Source organism: Scyliorhinus canicula, chromosome 10, assembly GCF_902713615.1.
Source record: "Scyliorhinus canicula chromosome 10, sScyCan1.1, whole genome shotgun sequence".
Taxonomy (NCBI): domain Eukaryota; kingdom Metazoa; phylum Chordata; class Chondrichthyes; order Carcharhiniformes; family Scyliorhinidae; genus Scyliorhinus; species Scyliorhinus canicula.
In genome coordinates, this window is record NC_052155.1 from 176,541,352 (window position 1) to 176,566,468 (window position 25,117).

General features: G+C 47.8%; 1 protein-coding gene across 2 annotated transcripts in view; it reads left to right on the plus strand.

Moving 5' to 3' along the window:
• Positions 1-25,117, plus strand: part of LOC119972795 (transient receptor potential cation channel subfamily A member 1-like) — a 181,522-nt gene that overhangs the window by 104,908 nt on the left and 51,497 nt on the right. For both annotated transcript variants that reach the window (XM_038810203.1, XM_038810204.1), the window contains exons 12-14: positions 1,417-1,587; positions 8,273-8,340; positions 20,304-20,474. In XM_038810203.1, coding sequence (XP_038666131.1) covers positions 1,417-1,587; positions 8,273-8,340; positions 20,304-20,474 — 410 coding nt within the window. The remainder of the gene's footprint in view (positions 1-1,416; positions 1,588-8,272; positions 8,341-20,303; positions 20,475-25,117) is intronic.

A 25,117-nucleotide genomic window follows, 5' to 3' on the forward strand; every position in this document is an offset into this window, starting at 1 on the left:
CATGCTTCCGGAGTCACCGATGACCAAGCCGGCGCTGGAGTCGCCACCAGCACTGCAACGCTCTCGACGACAGATCAGGCACCGGACCGTCTATATTTGTAACCTTCTCTGTAATTTTTAAAAGCAATCTGTATGTATATAGTTCTCCACCACCCCCGCTGGACTCATTTTGAACAGGGGGATGAATGTGGTAGTCACCACTGATGTATTATACTGTATATATGGGTTTTACGGTAAGACCCCTGTACTACAGGTACGGGGTAGATCCCTGCCTGCTGGCTCCGCCCAGTTGGCAGAGTATAAATGTGTGTGCTCTCCGTACAGCAGCCATTTTGTCAGCTGCTGTAGGAGGCCACACATCTCTGTGTAATAAAGCCTCGATTATATTCTACTCTCGTCTCGTCGTAATTGATAGTGCATCACTATGGACTGCTATGAAATTCTGAACTTTAATCAGTTTCTCACCACAGATGAGTTTGGGACCCAAACATAGGCCCGGGCCCTGTTTCCCACCTTTGTGACCAAAATCAATCCCATTATCTTTTCCTGTTAAGTCTTATCAACCACTTCACAATTCTAAAAACCGGGCGGGTTTTATGGCAGCGCGCCACTTCCCGACCGGGGACCGATTCTGGTCCCCGGTCGGGACTAGCAGCCCGACGCCGTAGGCTCCGGCAAGACGGGCTTAACGAAAATCGTTAAGCCCGCTTGCCGGAGTTAGCGCCGGCTGACGCGTCATATGACGTCAGCCGCGCATGCGCAGTTTGGAAGATTCCAACCCGCGCGTGCGCGGGTGACGTCATCGCGTTTTGCGCGAAACCCGCGCATGCGCGGGCCGGGTTGCCCCTCAGCCGCCCCGCGAATGGATACTGCGGGGCGGCGGAAGGACAAGTAGTGCGCGGGCAGCGGGCCCGCTGCCCGCGATCGGTGCCCACCGATCGCGGGCCCATGGCACCCTTGGCACGGCCGTGGTTATTAATAGCGAGTTTGTGACGCCGTTTTTACGAACGGCAAGACCAGGTGTGTTTGCCGTTCGTAAAAACGGCGGAAAGGGCTGGGACTTCGGCCCATCTAACAGCTTAGAATCGCTGCCGGCCGTAAAAAAACGGCGGCAGCGATTCGGGTTGGGACTTCGGCGGGGCGGGGGCGGGGGGGAGAATAGCGGGAGGGCGGCAAAAATGTCGGGAAGGCCCTCCCGCTATTCTCCCACCCGTCGTGGGGGGCGGAGAATTTTGCCCTGTGTTTTGTCTATTCTCATAAAACACCATCTTGCGATGAAAAAAAACCTTTGTGCAAATCAGGTGAGCTTTATTTAAATCATAGAAGCTTACTTTTGCATAATATCTTTGGAATAGATTTTCTGAAGTTTCTGCAATTCTAATTAAATTTAACATTTGCTTCTTGTTTGATTTTTAGGATTGGTGGAGAGTTGTACTCGGCATTGTTTGTGTCACTGAACTCTTGGTGTTTGTTGGATTTAAAATGGTGAATTTCATAATCTGTAAAAGGAGGTTCATGGCATGGAAAATTGCAGAAAAACGGATAATTCTTCAAGACAAAAGATTTTGTCATCCTTGTTGGCCATTGGTAAAAATCTATTTAAGTTTTCTTATATTCTACATTTAGAACTGAAGCGTTTATGAGCATTACTCTTAACTAATCTTTTCTAATTATAAAGCAACATTATTTTCTCAAGTGGTTTTCCAAACTTCCTACGTTTCCTCTACAAACCCTACTGCCTTTCATCTCCATCCAATAGCAAGGGAAAAGTTTCAAGAACATTTATGCTTACATTTTGAGGCAGTATCAGTATCTTAATACTTTGTCCACCAAAATACACCCCTGTTTCCAACATGAAAAGGGAACGCTCATCTGACAAAGTTGATAAGAGACTCAAAGCAGATTTGGCTTCAGGCCTCAATTGAAAAAAATGTACGAGCTCTGGACACCAATCGAGCACCAATTAATCAAACCAGTGCAGCTGGACAGTTGAGACCTGATGAGCCCTGAATGACTCCAACCCCAAGCCAGCCAATAGGTAGGCTTTTGGGTGATGGGGAGCAGTTGGGAGGCAAAGTGGGTAGACAGGCCAGGTGGGTAGTGGTTAAGCCTAGGTAGCCAGGCTTCAAGCAGCCTCCAGTGGTTCCTTTAAAACCACTGGATAAATTGCTCAAAATATGGTAAAGCTATAATTGCACAAATTTGAATTGCCTTCCAAGTAGATACAAATTTCAAATTGTTGCCTTCTAACTGACAATAATACCCCATTGTGCATATACAATGCACCTAATGGCTATTTCAGAAAGCCACCTGATTAGTATATATATGCTCCTATTAATAATAATCTTTATTAGTGTCACAAGTAGGCTTACATTAACACTGCAATTAAGTTACTATGAAAATCCCCTATTAGCCACACTCTGTTCAGGTACACTGAGGGAGAATTCAAAATTTCCAATTCACCAAACAAGCACATGTTTCGGACTTTGGGAGGAAACCGGAGCACCTGGAGGAAACCCACCCAGACATAGGGAGAAAGTGCAGACTCCACACAAACAATGACCCAAGCCGGGAATCAAACCCTGATCTCTGGTGCTGTGAAACAATAGTGCAAATCACTGTGCTACTGTGCCACTAAGCATCTTACCATCTTTCTAATCATGAACCTGAAAAGCTGGCAGGACTACCATTCAAACAAGCCCAAAGCAAATTCCGTTATCTGGGGATCCAGATTGCCCACGACTGGACACGGATCCACATATGGAACCTGGCCGGTCTGGCGGAGGAAGTCAAAAAGGACCTACAGAGATGAGACATACTCCCGCTCTCCCTAGCGCAGTGTTCTTCAAACTTTTTTTCCGGGAACCCATTTTTACCAACCGGCCAACCTTCGGGACCCAACCCGGCCGACCTTCGCGACCCACACCTGCCGACCTTCGCGACCCACTCCAGCCAATCTGCGCAACCCACACCGGCCGACCTGCGCAACCCACCATTTCTCTTACCTTGTTTACTGCTGACAAAAATGGAGGAATTGGTTTTGGGTCCCTTTGACCCTCGTACACGCTCCTCCAATGGAACCTATTGGATGAAGGTGAAGCCTTCCTGTGTCGGAAAGTATGGAGTCTCCAACTGTCCAAAGTCCTGAATTTCTTTCCTGTAAAATTTTATCAAATAAACCTCCCCCTGAATTTGTAAAAAAATAAAAAATAAAATGAGTAAAATAAGTGAAAAAAATTAATAAAACCCCCCCTGAACTTGTAAAAAAAAATGAATAAAATAAATTTTTTTAATGATTAAAACCCCCCGAACTTATAAAAAAAATAAAATTATTAAAATAAATGAAAAAAATAAAAATTAAATGAATAAAATAAATGAATAAAAACCACTACAGAACTTGTAAAACAAAAAGCTGCAACTGTTTAAAAAAATAGCGGCCGCACTGTGCATGCGCGCCGATCATCGTGCACACATACGCAATGCGGGCAAATTTTTTTTTTACATGTTCGTAGCCGCTTGCAGCCGGCGTTATAAAGAGCCGGCTGCTGCACGGGGACTTGCGTGATCGGGGGCGCCGCGGACAACGGCTCCACGACCCTCCCGACACCCGCCCGCGACCCACCCGCAGGTCACGCCCCCGATTTTGAAGAACACTGCCCTAGCGTGCTCCCTAACATGGAATGAATAAGGATGGTGGAGAGCTCCTGTACAGGTATCACCCTCCAGGCCCTTACCATGGCAGCACTTCCATCCTCGCCAGCCAAACACTCAACAAGCCCAGCGGTGGTAGCCACACTCAGAACCTGGAATCAAATGAGACAGCTCTTCGGCCTAATCAAAATGTCCACTATGGGCCCCATCTGCGGCAACCACAGGTTTGCGCCAGCCATGCTAGATGCTAGATGCCACCTTTAGCAGGTGGAGACAGGATGGGGGGATCTTCTACACCGAGGACAAGCTAGCGACCTTAGAGCAACTGACAAAAAACCTACAACTACCCAATGGGAACGAACTGTGGCACCTACCACAAGGAGATAACAATATACCCACGGACCCAAGACACATTGTTAGAGGAACTACTGGACGCAACCTGGGAGGGGGGAACTGTGGGACTTGTATGAACGACTATTAGAAAGGGAATGCTCCCCACTGGACGAAACACGGGAAAAGTGGAAGTAAGAAATAGGGATAGAAATAGGGCGAAGCACTGAACATTGCCACCTCCACCTCCACTTGCACAAGGCTAAGCCCCATGCAATTGAAAGTGATGCACCGAGCATACCTAACAAGAACTCGAATAAGCAGGCTCTTCCCAGAGGTGGAGGACAAATGTGAATGGTGCTAGGTAGGCCCGACCAACTACACCCACATGTTCTGGGCATGCCCCAGACCTTTTGGGTTCAGCCTTCTTTGAAGCAATGTCCCATGGTGTGGGGGTGAGGGTGGAGCCAAGCCGAAAGTGGCAGTGTTCAGAGTATCGGATCAGCCAGAACTATTTATGGGGAAGTGGGTTGACACCCTTGTCTTTGCTTACCTACTGGCTCGCCAAAGAATTCTGCTCGGCTGGCGATCAGCTGTACCACCCAAAGCTGCGAACTGGCTGGCAGACCTGTCGTAATTTCTCCACCTGGAGAAAAACTAATTCACCATCTGTGGGTCAGAGAAGGGCTTCCACAGATTGTGGAGGCCATTCACCAACTTGTTTCAGGATCTGTTTGAAACCAACAGCCAATAGAGCAAGGGGAGGGATGTGCCCACGGGGGCCAACAAGGCACCAGGGACAGGAATGGAGGGTGGGGAGGGAAGGGGTAGGCTAGGGGGAGAGAGAGGGTGGTTGAGAAGCAGAGTGCAGCTCCATGCAGCTGAAATGCTGTTGTTAAATCCGTGTAGCTGGAACATAGGATGAGCCCAGGAGCAGTTGATAATTCATGTAGCTGGGGAATTGGAGCTGAGAAAAGCCCTGGAGCAGTGGTTGCTCAGTGCACCTCTGAGTTGAGGCTCAGAAATCATAAAATCATAGAATTCCAACAGTGAAGAAGGAGGCCCTGGGTGGCCCACTGGTATGTGGCAGCCGGCTGAAGGGGTTGTGGCAGAGGGGTGAGGAGGGTGGCGGAGGGTGGGGTTTGGGGGTGGAGGCACACATACGGCCGGTGTCACGGTGCAGAACCAGGGTCCAAGGTGGGTGGTGAATGGGTGTGCAGTAGGATGGCCGCGGTAATGGCGCTCCATGCCAGGGCATCACTCCAGTCCCATAGGGTGGGTAACCCCGGCCACGTGACCTGTTCCCCCATCACCTCCCCTTCCCATGGTCCTGGCAGACCCTGCGCCCACCCTAGCCAGCCCGGCCACCATCCGGCCTGGCTGTCCATAGTTGCTCCTCTTTGTGACCTACCTCCTCCCCTTCATCAGCCACCACACCGGTTTCACGATTTTTAAAAGCACAAGTGAACGGGCCCATCAGGGGAAGAGAATCATAGAGATCCCGGACAATACCGGTTCGGGCCCGCTAATGATATGCAAATGGTGTTTACACATTGCAATACACATTGACGCCGCTGTCGAGGTGACGGAAAATCACGATTTTGGCGCGGAACCTATTCTCCGCCCAATCGCATTTCACGATTCCGTTGTGGCAAACGGAGAATCCCGCCCCATATTCCCATGGCCTTTTGACAGTTCTGGAAGGCCTTGGATACTAAACATTCACCCACTCAGTTTCAGCACAGCGGGTGGTCTACTGATCCAAAAGTGATTGAAACTTTTAAGAGACTGCAATAATAAATGCCTTTCACATGATTTCTTGTTTGTTTACAAATTTAATAGGTACTCAAAGCATTACGGTTGTTTTTGCAATGGAGTACTTTTTTATTTTGCGTATCAATAATGTTGGAATTCAGGGTTTTGTTAGATTATTAGAGTTTAATATATCTTACAGCACGTTAGCATTGTGGATAGCACAATCGCTTCACAGCTCCAGGGTCCCAGGTTCGATTCCGGCTTAGGTCACTGTGCGGAGTCTGCACATCCTCCCCGTGTGTGCGTGGGATTCCTCCGGGTGCTCCGGTTTTCTCCCACAGTCCAAAGATGTGCGGGTTAGGTGGATTGACCATGATAAATTGCCCTTAATGTCCAAAATTGCCCTTAGTGTTGGGTGGGGTTACTGAGTTATGGGGATAGGGTGGAGGTGTTGACCTTGGGTAGGGTGCTCTTTCCAAGAGCCGGTGCAAGCTCGAAGGGCCGAATGGCCTCCTCCTGCACTGTAAATTCTATGTACAATGGTTCTAAAATAAATCCCATTGCTGTTGGATGGCTCCTGAGTACTGTACATTGTTAATACTGGGTCAGTGGCTATGGAGGATGCACTTGGGGCATAGGTTAGTATGGGATGAGAGGGTATGGAGGTGGGTAGGGCATAGGGGTTGGGTGGTGGTCAGGGGGTATGGGGTGGAATGGGTGATCTGCAGCATGGATGGTGGGTGAGGTTTCGGGGACCTTTAAATAATATTGGGTGATGGGCTTCTGGGCTATTTGGCCAGCCTCTGCACCCACACTCCTCACACTTCCTATCACAGCTCACAAAATGCACTGCAAACCCGACCCCTGGGTGAAAGGATAGAAATCTTGGGCAATGTCACATATGAGTCAAATGCGCATTTCGGAAACCCCAATAATCTGCATCTTGCGTTGCCCCAAACTGACACGAAGATCCAGCTCCAAATATTCAAAATATGTGATTGTGCATCCAGGTTTTGGTGCTGACCATCAAGTTTCAGAAAGGCGAAGTGGCGCAGTAGTTAGCACTGGGACTACGGCACTGAGGACCCGAGTTCGAACCTGGCCCTGGGTCACTGTCCGTGTCTGCGTGGGTTTCACCCCCACAACCCAAATATGTGCAAGTTAGGTGGATTGGCCACACTAAATTGTCCCTTAATTGGGAAAAAAATAATTGGGTACTCTAAATTTATTTTAAAATAAGTTTCAGCAAGGCAGCCAGAAGCTTCTCACCTCAAACTGATGCAACTATTATGTGATTGTGTGTCTATGCTGTGATCAGGAGGGTCTTGTCAATTCACCCACACACTTTATGATTAGTTGTGCTGCTCATCATGCCACTGAGAAGTCAAATCGCAAGGACCCAAACTTTTGTCTGCAAGAAATCTAATAACTTTTAATTATCTTCTTTGACAAAAGGCAGTTGTGGTTCTTGGTTTCAAATAGCATTTTTGATGATCTGAAATTGCAACCGAGTCAACCCCTTGTGATAATCTAATACTTAATCCCGTTATGTTTCAGGATGCAGTTTATTATTGCCCTGGTGACTCCCCTGGAAGCACTATAGTATTACTTTGGGACTGCTCTCTTGATCGAGATGGGTCTTCAAACCAATGCTCATGTTTGGAAATCATAGTTGGACAAACAGCAGGAAGCTCATAGTTTACTGTACTGTATTTTGACAGGTTAAATTGCCAAACTCTCCAGATTCATATATGTGATGTGTGCCTCTACTGGGGATAGAGTGCATTTTGAATTAGGCAAAGGGAAACTTCTCTCCCTCTCTCTTTTGGTTTCTTTCCCATGTTACATGGGGTGCCACAATGCTGATTGACCACCTTTCATAACAACTGGCATTCTTGGACTTGATGGTTGGCTTTACAGCCGGATACCCTTCCTGTTCTAACCCTCCCCATTTATTCGGACTGGGAACTTCAACCAATATATACTGGATACTTGCACCAGTGGCTGGGTTCTTCCTTGACCAACAAATCTGAGAATGGGACACAAAGGTAGAACATTCTGGCTCAGAGGCAGAGATGCCATGGCCTGAATCACAGTGGCTCATATTTATGTGGATTTCTCTATTGATTGCTTTTGAAAAGCCTTGTGGTTTTATTGTGAATAACAACATTTCCATTGAACAAAAATAATCTAATATTGAAGGAAAATACTGTGAATGATGCAAATCTGAATTTAAAAAAGAGAAAATACAGGGAAAAACTCAGCGGATCTGGGAGCATCTGTGGAGAGCACTCTGAAGAAGTCATACGGACTTGAAACTGATTTAGCGGACTCAAGTTCAGCGGATCCATGCCAGCCATATCGGAGTTGTTGAATAGAGCCTGTTAACGCTGTATCTCTCTCTACAGATGTTGCAGACTTGCTGAATGTTTCTACCCTTTTCTGTTATATTTTTTAACAATCGAATGTTTTGTGAGCATTTATAAGTTCGCAAAGTTGATTTGCCCATAAATAATTACTTCTATTCTTACATTAGGAGGCAACTTTTATACAGAATGAACTGAATAATCTTGCAGCAACAAAATTATATAGCCAAAAGTTTGGGTGAGTCTGATAGATTTAATTGTGCTTTTTTTCAAACGTTTGCTCCAAATGAAATATACAGAACTGTAAGCCCTGATGTTAAAAGACTCCTGGCACAGTGGTTGGTGTTTTATAATTTATAATACTTGTAATTTTCCAACCATATGGATTCAGGGAACTTTTGCCTGATGGCATAGTTATTAAAAACAATTCCAGGTGCAGCAAAAATCCAAAATGTTTAGCTCACTGGCTAAATCGCTGGCTTTTAAAGCAGCCCAGCAGGCCAGCAGCACGGTTCGATTCCCATACCAGCCTCCCCGGACAGGCACCGGAATGTGGCGACTAGGGGCTTTTCACAGTAACTTCATTGAAGCCTACTCGTGACAATAAGCGATTTTCGTTTCATTTAATTTCATTTAGTTCGCTGGTATGTATCAGATTAATCATACTCAGTAACGGATGCAATGGGATGCACAGTTGCCATTAATATACATGGACTAGGAAGGGGAAATCTGCTGGTGTTCTTGCTCCTGGTTATTATTTAGTGACTATTGCTGAAAATAATGTGTGTATACATCAAAGAAGAACAAGATTAGACTTGACAAATGTTTTCCACAGTCAAATTGTTGATTGACCCTCACTGCTTTTTCTGGGATCTGAAGAATAATCTTTTGGAAGAAACACTGAACAGTAGTGTATGCCTGTGAAGCTATATCTAAGTAATAGTTAATAAGCATGAAATTCCCTCTCTATGGCATGTGGAAAGCCTTTTGTGTGCCCTGTGCCATTGACCACTTCCTGCATGATCCTGCCTTCTGGGATTGCAATAGGAGTGCAGGAGCGTTTTCAAGACCTGTGTATTGAGTCAGCTTTCACATGGGGTTCTTCCCTGTGGTTATGGCTCAACGTAGTACAGAGAGCAAAGACACAACAACCTGTATAAGACGACTTTATTAACCCAAGCTTGATTTTGTGTACACGAGAGATGAGACCTGGATGCTTGCCAAGATCTATTTACTAAACACTGATAAAAACACATCAATTATACGATTTCCAAAAATCAATAACCCTCCCAAGTTGGACTTGATCCAATCCTTGAAGCTGTCATGTTCAAACTATACAATAAAATTGTGACCAACCCATGATTTAACCTCATCCTGTCACCTGTTATTTACCCAAATTCTGTATCCATTCTAACATTGTTTTTCTCGGTCCATGGATTGTGTCAGAGGTTATTGGGGCCACTGATAAAACTTGTTTACTATGTCCGCTGTGTAATCTGCTGACTACACATCTCGTGTGTCTCAAAAACATTGGCAAGTTAGCTAGCCTAAATCCCATCATGCATTGTGGCTACTGCTCGTAGCCAGAGTTTACATGATTATCACTGCTATATCCTAAAATACAGGTTTAATGATTAATAATGATTACTGGGTATACTTTCCATAATTAATCTCAATCCTTAATAAACTAACTTCTGCAGAACTACTTTAGTGACATCCAAGCTATTCAGTTTTAAGAGGTCTCATTGCTGGACACCTCCTTCAAGGAGAAGGACCCAGGCTGACATATTCATTGCCTGTGCTGAAAGGCTTTGAATTGTCATCTGGCTGCTTTGAGGTCAGGATTTCAAATTTGGATCTCACAGATCAAGGCCACAAATTCGTACATCACCAATCAATGATGAGGCATTGTGCTGCAAGACAGGACCTCAATCAGTGCTAAGTATAACCCCCTTATGCCCTCACCTCAATAAATTTCTGGCTCGGTACAACGTTGAACACTTCTTCCATCGCCTTTGTCTCCATGCTCACTTCTTAGGGAAGTAGCCTCCCCCCACCTACCCCCATTCAACAGATCCTTTCACTCACCTACTGTGCCTCTACCTGGACCCTCCCTCTAGCCTTTTACTTGTGTGGTGAATGTAATTCACACTGTAATATATATGATACCATATTATTACAAGCGCAGTTGCGTTGCCCGACCACTAGGGTGAGTAGCACTGGGAATGCATAGGAGTTTGTACAGGGCTCCACCCTTGGCTCCGCCCATGGCTCCTCCCCCTGGACTGCTGTATAAAGATCGATGCCCAGAGCCAGCCGACCAGTTCATCCAGGGTTCATCGTGTTACAGGCTGGCTCTGTTGTAAGTAGATTAAAACCACTATTCATATCTTAAAGCACGTGTCTCGTGAATTGATGGTCTCATCAATTTAATCTACTTAAGAAACAGTAAGGAACAATCATGGAATCAGCCCTCAAGCCTGAGCGATTGGAACTCGACCCACAGGGTGCAGAGGCAAAAGAAATATTTTCACGTTGGCTCTGATGTTTTAAAGCCTACCTGGCTGAAGCAAGCCCAGCTGAAATGATGGACGTCAACCTCTACCATTTTCTCCAGACGGCTCAGAAACGAAATCTTACATATAACAAGGAGAAATGCGTTTTCCGCACGACCAGACTAGCCATCCTCGGTCCGGACCGCATGCTTAGAACTCCCTCTCCCTCATTGTCCTAAGGCCCTCTAACGGTGCTTCGGATTTTTTTCCTATTACGCCCAGTGGGGCCCTCAATATGCGGACAAAGCCCGCTCACTCTTTAAGGCCACACTATTTCCCCTGTCAGCTGAGGTGCGCCAGGCCTTCAACTGCATCGAGGACATCGCCAAAGCGGCCATGTAGGCGGTGGATGAATCCACCCCCTTTCAGGTTGAGAGCGATGCCTCAGAGGGAGCTCTTGCAGCCACTTTAAATCAGGCAGCGAGACTAGTCGCATTTTTCTCCTGAACCCTCTCTGCTTCGGAACTCCGACACTCGGCAGTCGAAAAGGAAGCACAAGCCATTGTGGAGGCTATTAGTCACTGGAGGCACTACCTCGCAGGTAGGAGTTTCACCCTCATCATCGACCAAAGATCGGTTGCCTTCATGTTCGACAACTCGCAAAGGGGCAAAATTAAAAACGACAAAATTCTGCGGTGGATGATCGAACTCTCTACCTATAGCTACGATATTAAGTATCGACCGGGGAAACTCAACGAGCCCCCAGATGCCCTATCCCGCGGGACGTGTGCCAGCGCACAGAGCGACCGCCTAAAAGTCATCCACAACTACCTCTGCCACCCGCGGGTCACCCGGCTCGCCCATTACATCAAAGCCCGAAATCTGCCTTTCTCCACTGAGGAGGTAAAAGCTGTCACCAGAGACTGCCCAATCTGTGCGGAGTGCAAACTGCACTTCTATAGACCAGACAGGGCCCACCTGGTCAAGGCTTCTAGGCCCTTTGAACGCCTCGCGATCCATTTCAAAGGGCCACTCCCCTCAACTAACAGGAACGTTTACTTCCTAAACGTTATAGACGAGTTCTCCCGCTTCTCCTTTGCTATCCCGTGCCCCGATATGACCTCCCATACAGTCATTAAGGCCCTGCATAGTATCTTCACCCTGTTTGGTTTCCCCAGCTACATACACAGCGACCGGGGTTCGTCCTTCATGAGCGACGAGCTGCGTCAGTACCTGTTCGACAAGGGTATCGCCTCGAGCAGGACTACCAGCTACAACCCCAGGGGGAACGGGCAGGTGGAGAGGGAGAATGCGACGGTCTGGAAGACCGTCCTACTGACCCTCCGGTCCAGGAATCTCCCAGTCTCCTATTGACAGGATGTCCTCCCAGACGCGCTCCACGCTATTAGGTCCCTCTTATGCACCGCGACCAATCAGACCCCTCACAAGCGGCTCTTTAGTTTTTCCAGGGGCACTACCATGGGGGTCTCACTCCCGGCATGGCTGAAGACACCGGGCCCTGTACTCCTCAGGAAGCACGTCAGGGCGCACAAAACTGACCCCCTTGTAGAGCAGGTGCGCCTGCTTCACTCAAACCCCCAGTACGCCTTCGTAGAGTTCCCTGATGGCCGTCAGGACACCGTATCCCTCCGGGACCTAGCACCCGCAGGATCCAGCATCCCCACTATCATTGCAGAGGTACCCCTCACTCTACACCCCACCCAGCCGCCCCCTCGCGCTCCTGAGCCCACTAGCTCGCTACAATTATTTCGCGCACCCACACCGGCTAGCTCCCAGCGCCCCCAGTCCCCAGTCGAACCAGACGCAATAGCCCCCGGAGTCCGCCATCGTACCCCAACCCACAACACCCATCCAGCCACCACAAGAGGCTGCAACCCCAGTGCTCCGCAGATCGCAGCGGACGACTCGACCGCCAGACAGACTCAATTTGTGAACCACCACCCCCATCGGACTTGATTTTTTTGTACGGGGTGAATGTGGTGAATGTAATTCACAGTGTAATATATATGATACCATATTATTGTAAGCACAGTTGCGTTGCCCGACCACTAGGGGGAGTAGCACTGGGACTGCATAGGTGTTTGTACAGGGCTCCACCCTTGGCTACGCCCATGGCTCCTCCCCCTGTACTGCTGTATAAAGATCGATGCCCAGAGCCAGCCGACCAGTTCATCTAGGGTTCATCGTGTTACAGGCTGGCTCTGTTGTAAGTAGATTAAAACCACTGTTCATATCTTAAAGCACGTGTCTCGTGAATTGATGGTCTCATCAACTTGCTCGTGATCTTTTCATTCAGCGTGACAGAAGCCATCTTAATTTCTCTGTTCCTCTCACCTACTCCAATCAGTCTCCTTCTGAACTCTCTGAACTCCATTCTCTCAAGTACAGCCCTGAGTTTGTTATTAAACCTGCCGACAAGAGTGGTGCTGTTGTTGTCTGGCATACTTTCTGAAGCTGAGTGCCAATTCTTAGACACTTCTTCCTATCTCCCCTGGACAATGATCCCACCATGGAACATCGAGCCATTGTTTCCAGGACTATCACTGACATCTCTAACTATCTTGGGAAAATGCTGGAAAATCTCAGCAAGTCTGGCAGCATTTTCTGGCAGAGAGTCATGAGACTCGAAACGTTAGCTCTTTTCTCTCCCTACAGATGCTGCCAGACTTGCTGAGATTTTCCAGCATTTTCCCTTTCGTTTCAGATTCCAGCATCCGCAGTAATTTTCTTTTCTCTAACTATCTTCCTTGTACACCTTCCAACCTCACAGTCCACAACTCCACACAGCCCACTTCTACCTCCTTCTCAAAATCTACAAAGACGACTGTCTTAGTAGACCCCTTATTTCAGCCTGTTCCTGCCCCACTGAACTAATTTCTTCCTATCTTGACTCTTTCATCATTCCCCTTTTCCAATCTCTTTTTTTTTATAAATAATTTTTATTGAAGTTTTTACAAAATACAAAATATAAACATCATAACTCTATTAGCGTACACCCGCGGTAACACTCCGTAAACAGTGCCCCCCAGCTGCAAGAGCAACTTCAAACAAAAGGAAACAAAAACAAAAAAAAACTAAACAGAAACCAAAAGACAGAGAAAAGAGAAAAAGAGAAAAAAAAACAAGGGAGAGAGATAGCACCCTCCACAAACCCATGTGTACAGTTCTCCCTCCCCCCCCCCCCCCCCGTCCTTACCCCCCCCCCCCTCCCCCCCCCCCCCCCCCCCCCCCCCCCCCCGGGGTTGCTGCTGCTGTTGGCCTATTTCCCTACCGTTCCGCCAGGAAGTCCAGAAAGGGCTGCCACTGCCTGAAAAACCCTTGTACTGATCCCCTCAGGGCAAATTTCACCCTCTCCAATTTAATGAACCCTGCCATATCCGAGATCCAGGCCTCCACGCTTGGGGGCCTCGCATCCTTCCACTGGAGCAAGATCCTCCGCCGGGCTACTAGGGACGCAAAGGCCAGGACCCCGGCCTCTATCGCCTCCTGCACTCCCGGCTCCACTGCCACCCCAAAAATTGCGTGTCCCCAGCCTGGCTCGACCCTGGATTCCACCACCCTCGACACCGTCTTTGCTACCCCCTTCCAAAACTCCTCCAACGCTGGGCACGCCCAAAACATATGGCCGTGGTTCGCTGGGCTCCCCGAGCACCTAGCACACCTGTCTTCGCCCCCGAAAAACCTACTCATCCTCGTCCCGGTCATGTGAGCCCTATGTAGCACCTTGAACTGTATGAGGCTAAGCCTCGCACAGGAAGAGGAGGAATTCACTCTCTCCAGGGCATCCGCCCATGTCCCCTCCTCAATCTCCTCACCCAGCTCCTCTTCCCATTTACCCTTCAGTTCCTCCACCGAGGCCTCGTCCACCTCCTCCATCACCTCCCTTCTCCGACCCACACCCCCGAGAGCACCCTATCCCGCACCCCCCGTGGAGGCAGCAAGGGGAACCCCTCCACCTGCTGCCTGGCAAACGCCCTCACCTGGATGTACCTAAACATGTTCCCCGGGGGGAGCCCAAACTTCCCCTCTAACTCCCCCAAGCTTGCGAACCTCCCCTCCACAAACAGGTCCCTCAACCTCCTAACCCCTGCCCTGTGCCAGCCCGGGAATCTGCCATCAATGCTCCCTGGGACGAACCGATGGTTCCCCCGTATCGGGGCCTCCATCGAGCCCCCATTTCTCCTCTGTGCCGTCTCCATTGCCCCCAAATTTTGAGGGTAGCTGCCACCACCGGGCTCGTGGTATACCTCGTTGGAGGGAGCGGCAACGGCACCGTTACTAGCGCTTCCAGGCTCGTGCCCACACAAGACGCCGCCTCCATCCTCTTCCACGCTGCCCCCTCCTTGCCCATTACCCACTTACGCACCATCGCTGCGTTGGCCGCCCAGTAGTACCCACAGAGGTTGTGCAACGCCAGCCCCCCCCTATCCCTGCCTCGTTCCAGGAACACTCTTCGAACCCTTGGAGTCCCATGCGCGCACACAAATCCCGTGATACTGCTGTTGACCGTCCTGAAAAAGGCCTTTGGGATAAAGATGGGGAGGCATTGGAACAAGAACAAAAACCTCGGGAGCACCGTCATCTTGACGGACTGCACCCGCCCCGCCAGTGACAGCATAACATATCCCACCTCTTAAACTCCTCCTCCATCTGCTCCACCAACCTTGTGAGGTTGAGCTTGTGCAGGGCCCCCCAACTCCCAGCCACCTGGACCCCTAGGTACCTGAAGCTCTTCCCTGCCTGCTTCAGCGGGAGCCTACCAATCCCCTCCTCTTGATCCCCCGGATGCACCACAAACACCTCGCTCTTGCCCAGGTTCAGCTTATACCCCGAGAAACCCCCAAATTCCCCAAGGATCCTCATCACCTCCGGCATCCCCCCCCCACCGGGTCCGCCACATACAGCAGCAGGTCGTCTGCGTACAGTGACACTCGATGCTCCTTCCCCCCCCCCCCCACCCCGCACCATGCCCCTCCAGTTCCCTGACTCCCTCAATGCCATGGCCAGGGGCTCAATTGCCAACGCGAAGAGCAAGGGGGACAGGGGGCACCCCTGTCTCGTCCCCCGATGCAGCCGAAAGTACTCCGACCTCCTCCTATTTGTGGCTACACTTGCCATCGGGGCCTCGTAGAGCAGCCTCACCCACCGAATAAACCCCTCCCCAAACCCAAACCTCTCCAACACCTCCCACAAGTACTCCCACTCCTTTAACTAGCCTCACTAGTCTCACTCCCTCTGGATACCCTGTCTTTATGCCTGTCTTTTTGTGGTATTTTTGGAACACTCCTTGTTCCAGTCCTATTCAGACCCATTCTCACAATTCTTTTTCCGGTACATTGATGATTGTGTTCGTGCTGCTTCATGCTCTCATCTGGACCTGGAAAAATGTAACAAATTTGCTTCCGATCTCCGCCATCTTTCACCTTCACACGGTCCATCTGAAACTTCCCTTTCCTGACTTCTCTGTCTCCATTTCTGGTGATAGACTAACACCAATGTTCATTAGAAGCCCACCATCTCTCACAGTTACCTCGACTACACCTTCTCGCACCCTGCTTCCTGCAAAGGACTCCATCTGCCTCTGTCGCTAACTTTCAAAACAGCATTTCTGACATGTTTTCCTTTTTCCAGAGCAGAGGTTCCCAACCCTCTGTAGTTGACAGGGCCCTCAACCATGTCTGACCCATCTCCTGCACTTCTGCCTTCACCGCTCCTCCTCAGAACCATGATTAGGTTCCCCTTGTCCTAATTTTAAGCCCGACCAGCCTCCACATTCAAAGGGTTATTCTGTGCCATTTCTGCCAACTCCAGCATGATGCCACCACCAAACATACCTTCCCCTCACCCGCCTTGTCAACATTCCATAGGGACTGTTTCCTTTGTGACAACCTGGTCCACTCTTCTTTATCCCCAATGCCGTTCCCACGGCACCTTCCCATGCAATCGCAGGAGGTGTAACACCTGCTCCTGTACCTCCTCTCTCCTCACCATCAAAGGCTCCAAACATTCCTTCCAGGTAAAGCAGCGATTCACTTACACTTTGTTCAATTTAGTCGACTGCATTCAGTGCTTACAATGCAACCTCCTCTACCCTGGGAAGACTAAATGCAGGCTGGGTGACAGCATTCCGGAGCTGTCAGTCGCTTGCCATTTCAATTATCCATTTTGCTCCCATACCCATATTCCTCAGCCTGCTACAGTGTTCCAGTGATGCACAATGTAAACTCAAGAAACAGCATCTCAGCTTTGGATTAGATATTTACAGCCTTCTAGAATTAACATTAAGTTCAACAACTTCAGACGATGAATTCTATCCTCCATTTTGATGTTCTTTTATCGAACCCTCTCCCCACCAGCCCCACCCCCAGGAGCCAGTCTGTAACCTGTTCTTAGGTTTTGCTTTCAGAGACCGCTGACCCTTGTTTCACGATGAACACATTCTGCTATCTACCTTTGTGCCACTATTATCACCGGCCTTAGTTTTTAACAGCATTATTACCACTCTGTCTCATATGACATGTTAGTCAAATCTCTCCTGAGCTGTCAACTACCATTGACTGCCTTCTCTTCTGCATCTGACTCGGATGCCGCTCCCCCCTCCCCACCCCAGCTCAGGGTGCTACAAGACTGCCCCCTAATTGGGGCCTTATCTATACAAATTGCCTGCCCTCATCCGTGGAGCGAGCAAGCAATCTGCTTCTCAGGAAGAGAGAAAACATCGGGCAGGGGTGATTTTGATGCAGCCCCTTCCTACTTCCTATTCCTGAACTCACTGCATGAACCCTCTGAGGTGTCCCCCTGCAGTACAGCTGTGATATTCTCCTTAATAAGTAGTGCAACTCCCCCAACCATTTTATCCCCACTATCCCACCTGAATCATCCAAATCCTGGAACGTTCAGCTGCCAATCCTGGAACGTTTAACTCCCTCAACCAAGGCTCTGTAATGGCAACAACATCATAGTTCCAAGTACGAATCCAAGCTTTTGAAATTCATCTGCCTTACCTGTTATACTTTTCGCATTGTAACAACTGCACTTCAGACCACCAGTCCCGCTGTGTAGAGCAACACGTCCCTGCTCTTTCTTTGAGTCTTACTGGCCCTATTCTTTCATTCCCCCTCAGTTATTTCAACTTCTGACCTATTGCTTTGGTTCCCATCCTCCTGCCACATCAGTTTAAACCCTCCCATATGTCACCAGCAAACCTTGCGGCCAGGAAATTTATGCCCCTCCAGTTTAGATGCAATCCGTCCTTCTTGTAACAGTCCCAACTGCCCTGGAGGAGATCCCAATGGTCCAGATATCTGAAACCCTCCCTCCTATACCAGTTGTTTAGCTGTACTATTTTCCTATTTCTAGCCTCACTGACACATGGCACAGGGAGTAATTCCGAGATTATAACCCGAGAGGCCTTGTTTTTTAACTTTCTACCTAATCCCTGAACTCCTGATACAGGACCTCGTCACTCTTCCTGCCTATATCGATAGTACCAATATGTACCACAACCTCCGTCTGTTCACCCTCCCCCTTTAGAATACCCACTTCCCGTTCAGAAACACCCTGGACCCTGGCACCAGGGAAGCAACATACCATCTTGGAGTCTCTTTCACATCCACAGAAGCACCTGTCTGTGCCCCTGAATATCGAGTCCCCTACAGCTATTGCTCTTCTGTGCTTTGTCCCTCCCTGCTTAACAACAAAGCCAGCCATGGTGCCACTGCTCTGGCTGCTGCTGCTGTTTTCCCCTGATAGGCCATCACCCCCCCCCCCCCACCCCCCCAAACAGTATCCAAAATGGTATACTTGTTAGAGAGGGGATATCACAAAGGATTCCTGCACTGACTATCTGCCCCTTCTAGCAGTCACCCATCTGTCGTCCTGCACCTTCAGTGTAACCACTTCTTTAAAACCCCTGTCTGTGACACTTTCCTCCACCACCATGCTCCTAAGTGCATCCACCTGCTGCTTCAAATGATGAATACAATCTGCGAGGAGCTGCAATGGGTGCACTTCCTGCAGATGTAGTTGCCCGGAATGCTGCAAGCTTCACAGACCTCCCACATCTCACAAGTGAAGCATTTTACCCTTCCACTGCCATTTCTAGAACTAATTAATAAATACATATAAAAATAAATACATATTAAATTAAAATAAGTTACAGTTAACTATATGCGTGCTGACACTAGATTTGTACTATAAAGGTAAAATGCTAATTTCAGTAATCTCCTGCTTCTAGTTTAAATATCCCTCTACTTATGATTAAGTAATTAATTAATTAGGTTCAATTAGTTTAACAATGTTTCATTTTCAAGCTGAGTGCAGATTCCCTACCAACAATCAGGTTACAGATTTCCTGTGATGTCACTTTTTCAGTTTTTTTCACCTGAGGTCAGTTCTCTATTTACTCACCGGCTGGAACTCCCCCCTCTGACTCTGCTCCCAGTCAGTGGCTCTCTTTGTAAACTCCCGGCTCTCCTCACGCTCCTTGAGGAAATGTAGGAAATTAAAGGAGCACCTCGCCCTCTCCTCACCGAACTCCCTCAGTACCAAACTTCCACTTTAGCACTCTAATGCAACCCAAAGTCAGCACTCCAGTTCAGATGTAATCAGCACTGTAAGGTGGCTCATTTTTATACTGCCTAAATCTAGCCTCTGAAAACTGGCTTAGTGGGGGAATGTAAAATTCAGGCCAATATATAGACAAATAACAGAGTAAGAAGGCTTCTTCCGAGTCAATGATTCATCATTATCTCCATCACTTTTTAGCATCTCTATTCTATTAACCCATTACAGTGTTCTATGGGCTCTCCTGCTGCATGCACAGGTAGCTGAAAGAGTTTAAGGAGAAGGAAGCAACTTGGGACCTGTTCAGCCAGTTGTTGCAATCATGCAGGTGAAGTGGCTACATCAAATTTCTGTACTGGTCATTTCAATCTGAACAAGTGCAGGCAGGTGACCACTGCATCCAAAGATTGGGACAATTGTTTTCTAGCTCATCGTCATTCAGGGCAGCAAGGAAGCAAAACAAACAAAATACTGTGGTTGCTGGAATCTGAAACAAAATAGAGAATACTGACAAAGCATGGCAGCATCTGTAGGGAGAGAAAGCAGAGTTAACATTGACCCTTCTTCCGAATGAAAACGAGGGAAAATGTGTCGGATGTTATACTGTAGCTGGGAGAGATTACAGCAAAAAAAGTAGCAAACTTAAGAACAAGAGACAGGTGGCCTGGTTGGGGTGGGGGTTGCATTGAGGCAAAAAATGTATGGGATAGAAAAAAGAGGCGTTAAGATGAAGGACAAAGATCATTGTCAAAAGTTGTTGGGCTCAATGTTGAGCCCTGAGGGCTGTAATGTGCCTAATCAGAAAATGAGATGATGCTCCTCTAGTTTGCGTTGGGCTTTACTAGGGCATTGCGGCAGGCCAAGGATGGACAGGTATCCATGAGAGAAAGGTGCTAAATGAAAATGGTAAGCAACAGGAAGGTTGGGGTCATTCTTGCAGGCTGGGTGAAGATGTTCTTCAAAGCGGTCATCCAGTCTGCATTTATTCTCCTCAATGTGGAGGGCACAGCAAAGAAACAACATTGAAGAAAATAAGGGGAAAATAAATAAATGAACAGTTAAATTAAAAAAGACATTTTGACTTTTGTAAGTAGTTATATTTTAATTTCATTTTTTTTAGGTTCCTTTATGACTGTCTGGTAATTGCTCTGCTTCTGCTTGTCATACTCACACACGTGGTGGATATCAGTTCACGTCCCAACTACATTTTGTCATGGCTTCATGTGCAGTGTGTAGCAATTACACTTCCTCCTTTGTGGCTCTGGAACTTGAAACACTTCCAGCCTTTCAAGTGAGTCATTTTGAGTAATCAAATCCAATGTGGTTGAGTACAGTAACATTTTATTGATTTTGTTCAACAACATTTGATATAAAAGTTGAATTATATGTGGTTAAGCCTAGGCCCAGATTTTTGCTCCCGGTTCTTGTGTACCGAGAAGGAAATTCCCAGCCCCATGACCTGACCTTTAAAATGTCTCCCTGAATGTCTGATTTTCGGGCCTGGGAGGGGGAAGGCTTGTGGGTAGGTGGGCTAGAATGAGAGTCAAGATGAATGATCCTGCAAGTAGTGAGGGGTCAGAGACAGGTCCAGCATGGATTGGGCAATTTGGATGCAGAAAGACACATTTGAGATATAGGTTGTCAGTGGTGAAGTTCCTGTTCCTCGAAGAAGGCATCATTGCCTTGTCGTGTGAGTGTCAAAGCTGCAAATGGTATCTAACTGTTAGTTTACTCTGGAAAAGACACCCCATCATCAGCTTTTTCTATGGGGGAATTGTCATTGTTGCTGCCCTATCAAAGGAGGTAGGAGAATGGGGATGACAAATATATCAGCCATGATTGAATAGCAGAGCAGATTCGACGGGCCGAATGGTCTAATTCTGCGTCTATGTCTTATGATCTTACTCTCGACTGAATCACTAAAAGCATGGGATGGACTCACAAGCCACAGCCATGGAGATGGAATCGCCATGCCACCACTTGGCACTGATATTATGCAGTCATGTAGTTAGCTGTCAAGATTTAGTGGGTGGATGAGTGATGGACACTGCCATGCTCATTGTCCCATCCAGTTTCCTCTTGCCATTAGGGTGGCACAGTGGCATGGTGGTTAGCATGCTGCCTCACAGTGACAGAGATCTGGGGTGAATTCCGGCCTTAGGTGACTGTCCATGTGGAATTTTCACTTTCTCCCTGTGTCTGTGTGGGTTTCGTCTGGGTGTTTCAGTTTCCTCCCACAGTCCAAAGATGTGCAGGTTAGGTGGATCGGCCATGCTAAATTGCCCCTTAATGTCCAAAAGGTTAAGTGGGGTTACTGAGTTATGGCGATCTCTCTGTATCTGTGAACTTGAAGGGGGGGGGGGGGTTGCAGGTTTAGTGGTCTATTTTCGGTCTAAAAGTGCCAAATTCCAAACTTCTAGGAGTAAAGCCACCTTTCCTGTGACTGCTCAGCACATCCCTGCTAGGAAGTTGTCCCACACGTTTCTGATCAGGGCCTTCACGTTTAAGTGGAAGGTGTCAGAAAAGAAGACCATTACTCTACCCTGTTGGCTTCCACAATGAAACTGCAGCAACCAAAGAAGCCTGGATCCAAATTGTGGCTGCGATGAGCACAGCAAGAGACCATCAATGCTCATGGATTCAATGTAGGAAAAGGTTCAATAACTTACTGGTTTCTGGCAAGGTGAGTGGCTTTTCTCATCCACTCAGAGTTCCAAGGGAAGGGTGATAACTGTATTCTACAGCTTGGTCATGAGACATGGTACATGTCTCTACTTCAGCACTGAGGCTTCTATCTGTACCAGCTCATGTAGATATGGACAGAACAAGTGTGAATGAATACACGCAGTGAAGAGCAATATCCCTCTATGCACTATATATGAGGCGAACATATATTTGTTTCTTTACAGTCCAAAAGGGTGAAAAATGCTACAGAGGCGGCCTAGATTGGGAATGGGCCAGCCTTCCTGAGAGGCATAAGTTCTGTGGAACAAAATGGCCATGGAGATTGCCAGGGTGTCAAAGAGCTGTCTTGTGATGGTGAATCCCTGTTAGCAGGTGATAAAGGGAGTGTTGAAATCACTTTGGCACAAGGTGGTAATGGTGGAGGTCATGCTGTCAGCTCACTGAGCATAATGGGACATTGGCATGAGAGGGAGTGCAACAATGGCGTTGCGACATAAGGGCAGTGTGAGCATAGTTAAGACAATTGTGTAAATCAGAGAGTGCTTTTGGGATAAGAAGGACTATACCTAAATACCACCTTTGTGTCTGACACAGGTTCCAGGTCTGCTCTCTCACACTCTGGGCTAGGTCATCCCTTGGGCATCAAAAGGAAGAAGAGATGTCCAAGGAAGTTACATCACATCTTACTTACCCATACACTGTTGATTCAGATACAAGCACTTGGGGGAAAGTCACCTCACCAGAGTCATCTGTGCACAGATTCCATTGGAGGAGGGAGGGAAGTTATCCTCTAATGGGCAGCAATGTGGGAACCTCAGGAGTCTGAAATGCTTATTAAGCTAGACAGAATCCAGCGCAAAAAAAAATACACTTGATTGACACCCATCTACCACCTTTAAACTTCAGTCTCTTCGCCACCAATGGAGAGCGGCTCTATATCTTGTTAATTTACAGAAGACATGTGGATATCTGATGGAGTTCCCTGAGGCAGTGAGATTTTTATGACTGTTAATGGAGGAGCCCACCCCAGCCATGAGCTCCACATTGTCCCAGGGGTTCAACTACATGAGCTCCAACCTTGAGAGATTGCCCCCCCCCCCCCACCCACCCCATCTCCATCACCTGGGACCTCATAACCATTAACCTGCCTTCCCTCCCCAGTGAACCCATACCAGTCACAGTGCCAATTCCCCCCAAAACCTGCCCACTTCCATTTTCTATGCTACCAGTCTTGTCCTCCTCATTGACAACTACACTTGCCACACCCAAATCCTGACCTTCCCACCCTACCACATCCCACTTCCCTCTCCCATTATCATAATTGCTTTGTTCCATCAGTCTTTCCCCAAGACCTTCAGTCTTTCCCCAAGACTCTGCTATTGACTCCACTGACCCTTCCCTACTTTTGTAATCTTTATTTTACAAGTAGGTATACATTAACACTGCAATGAAGTTACTGTGAAAAGTCTCTAGTCGCCACATTCCAGCATCTTTTCGGGTACACAGGGAGAATTCAGAATTTCCAAATTATCTAACAGTACGTCTTTCGGGGCTTGTGGGAGGAAACCGGAGCACCTGGAGGAAACACACGCAGAAACAGGGAGAACGTGCAGACTCCACACAGACAATGGCCCAAGCCGGGAATCAAACCTGGGACCCTGGAGCTGTGAAGCAACAGTGCTACCCACTGTGCTGCCATGTTACCCCTATAATATTCTCCCCTCTTCGCCACTCACATCCACTCTTGCCCACTCACTATCCACCCTCCCCTGCATCCCCTTCAATTATCCTCTTCTCGAGCCTTCAATGCCCCCTTCTCGTGCTTTCACCTCCCCACTTTCTACCTTCCCACTTTCTACTTTCAGCCTCCACCATCTTTATGCCTTCACATCCCCCCCTCTTCATGCCTTCAACCTCTCACTCCTTGTACCTTCAACCGCTCCTCTTCGTGCCTTCAAACACACCTGCCCCCCCACTTCGCTTATTGCCTCCTCACATCCTGAGCAATTGTCCAGGCAGCATCAACTGACTGGTAAGTCCTATAAGTTTCCCGTGCCGGGCGTATGCCATGTTTGTCAAGTTGGGTATCTGAAATGTGTAAATGCCCATTGTCAGTGCAGTAGATTTGCTGACGATGCAGATTCTGGTCTGTTTCCCTGTTCATGCACTTTCATAAAATGCATTCCCAACTTTCACCAGCAGGAAAGGCAACCTCCCATTAACCTGCCTTGCTCGTCTGGTGAGCAAAATTCTCACCTGATTACACAACATCATGCAACTGATTTTTGGCCTTCCACCACATCTTCTGCCTCTACCTTTCAAGATTCCCATTGTTGCTAGGAGGGGAAGATCCCGCCCAGAGTGTGAGACCAATGTCAACACAGGTTGACTTACACAAGATACATAAAAGCAGCTGGTCATTTAAATCACCAGCTACCTCCACTGAAGTGGGATTTTGGAAGAACAGGAATGTGGAATCTGGAATGCACAGATTAGAATAGGTAAGAGGAGGACTGAGCTTGGTGGATTTTTATGGACAATCAAGATACCCCTTTGGAGAGGTAAGATACCCCTTTTGATAGGGTGTCAGTATATATTTGGGGGAGGTAAGGCAACCCTTGCGATTGTTAAAAGGGAATATTATTATACATTTTCAATGCATAAACCTATTGGAATTTGAAGCTACAAAAGAGCTGTTTAGTTGTCAAGAAAATGTTCAGGAACTATCCTTCTGTAAAGGAACTTTCCAGAAACTATCCAGCTGTCAAGGAAATGTCCAGCTGTCAAAGAACTGTCTAGCTATTGAGGAAATGTTAAGGAGCTGTCCAGCAGTTAAAAATACCCAGGAAGTGTTAAAAACTGTCAGAACTATTCGGGAAGTGTCAATGCTTTCAAAACTATCCAGAAAGTGTGAAAGCTGTCAAAGGACTGTTAATTAATGCTGGATGAATTGGCATGGAGGAGGTAACGGAAAATTACAGTAGGTGGAAAAATAGGGTGAGTAGAAGCTCATTAAGTTGCCTAGGGGTGTGGATAATTGGATTGGCTGCCGGGAAGGCATGGATTAACATAGATAGGCATGGATGTGGCAAAAGAAATGCATGGGGGGTGAGGTCTGGTTGGATGTTTTAGTTTCGTTATTTATTTTATTTCAAGGCAGTGCTAAAATACAGATGCAGGCCTTATGCCCAGCCTGCCTTTGCAGCTGGAAGCTTGCAGATTTGTTCTGAGGTTGTCCACCCCAAATCA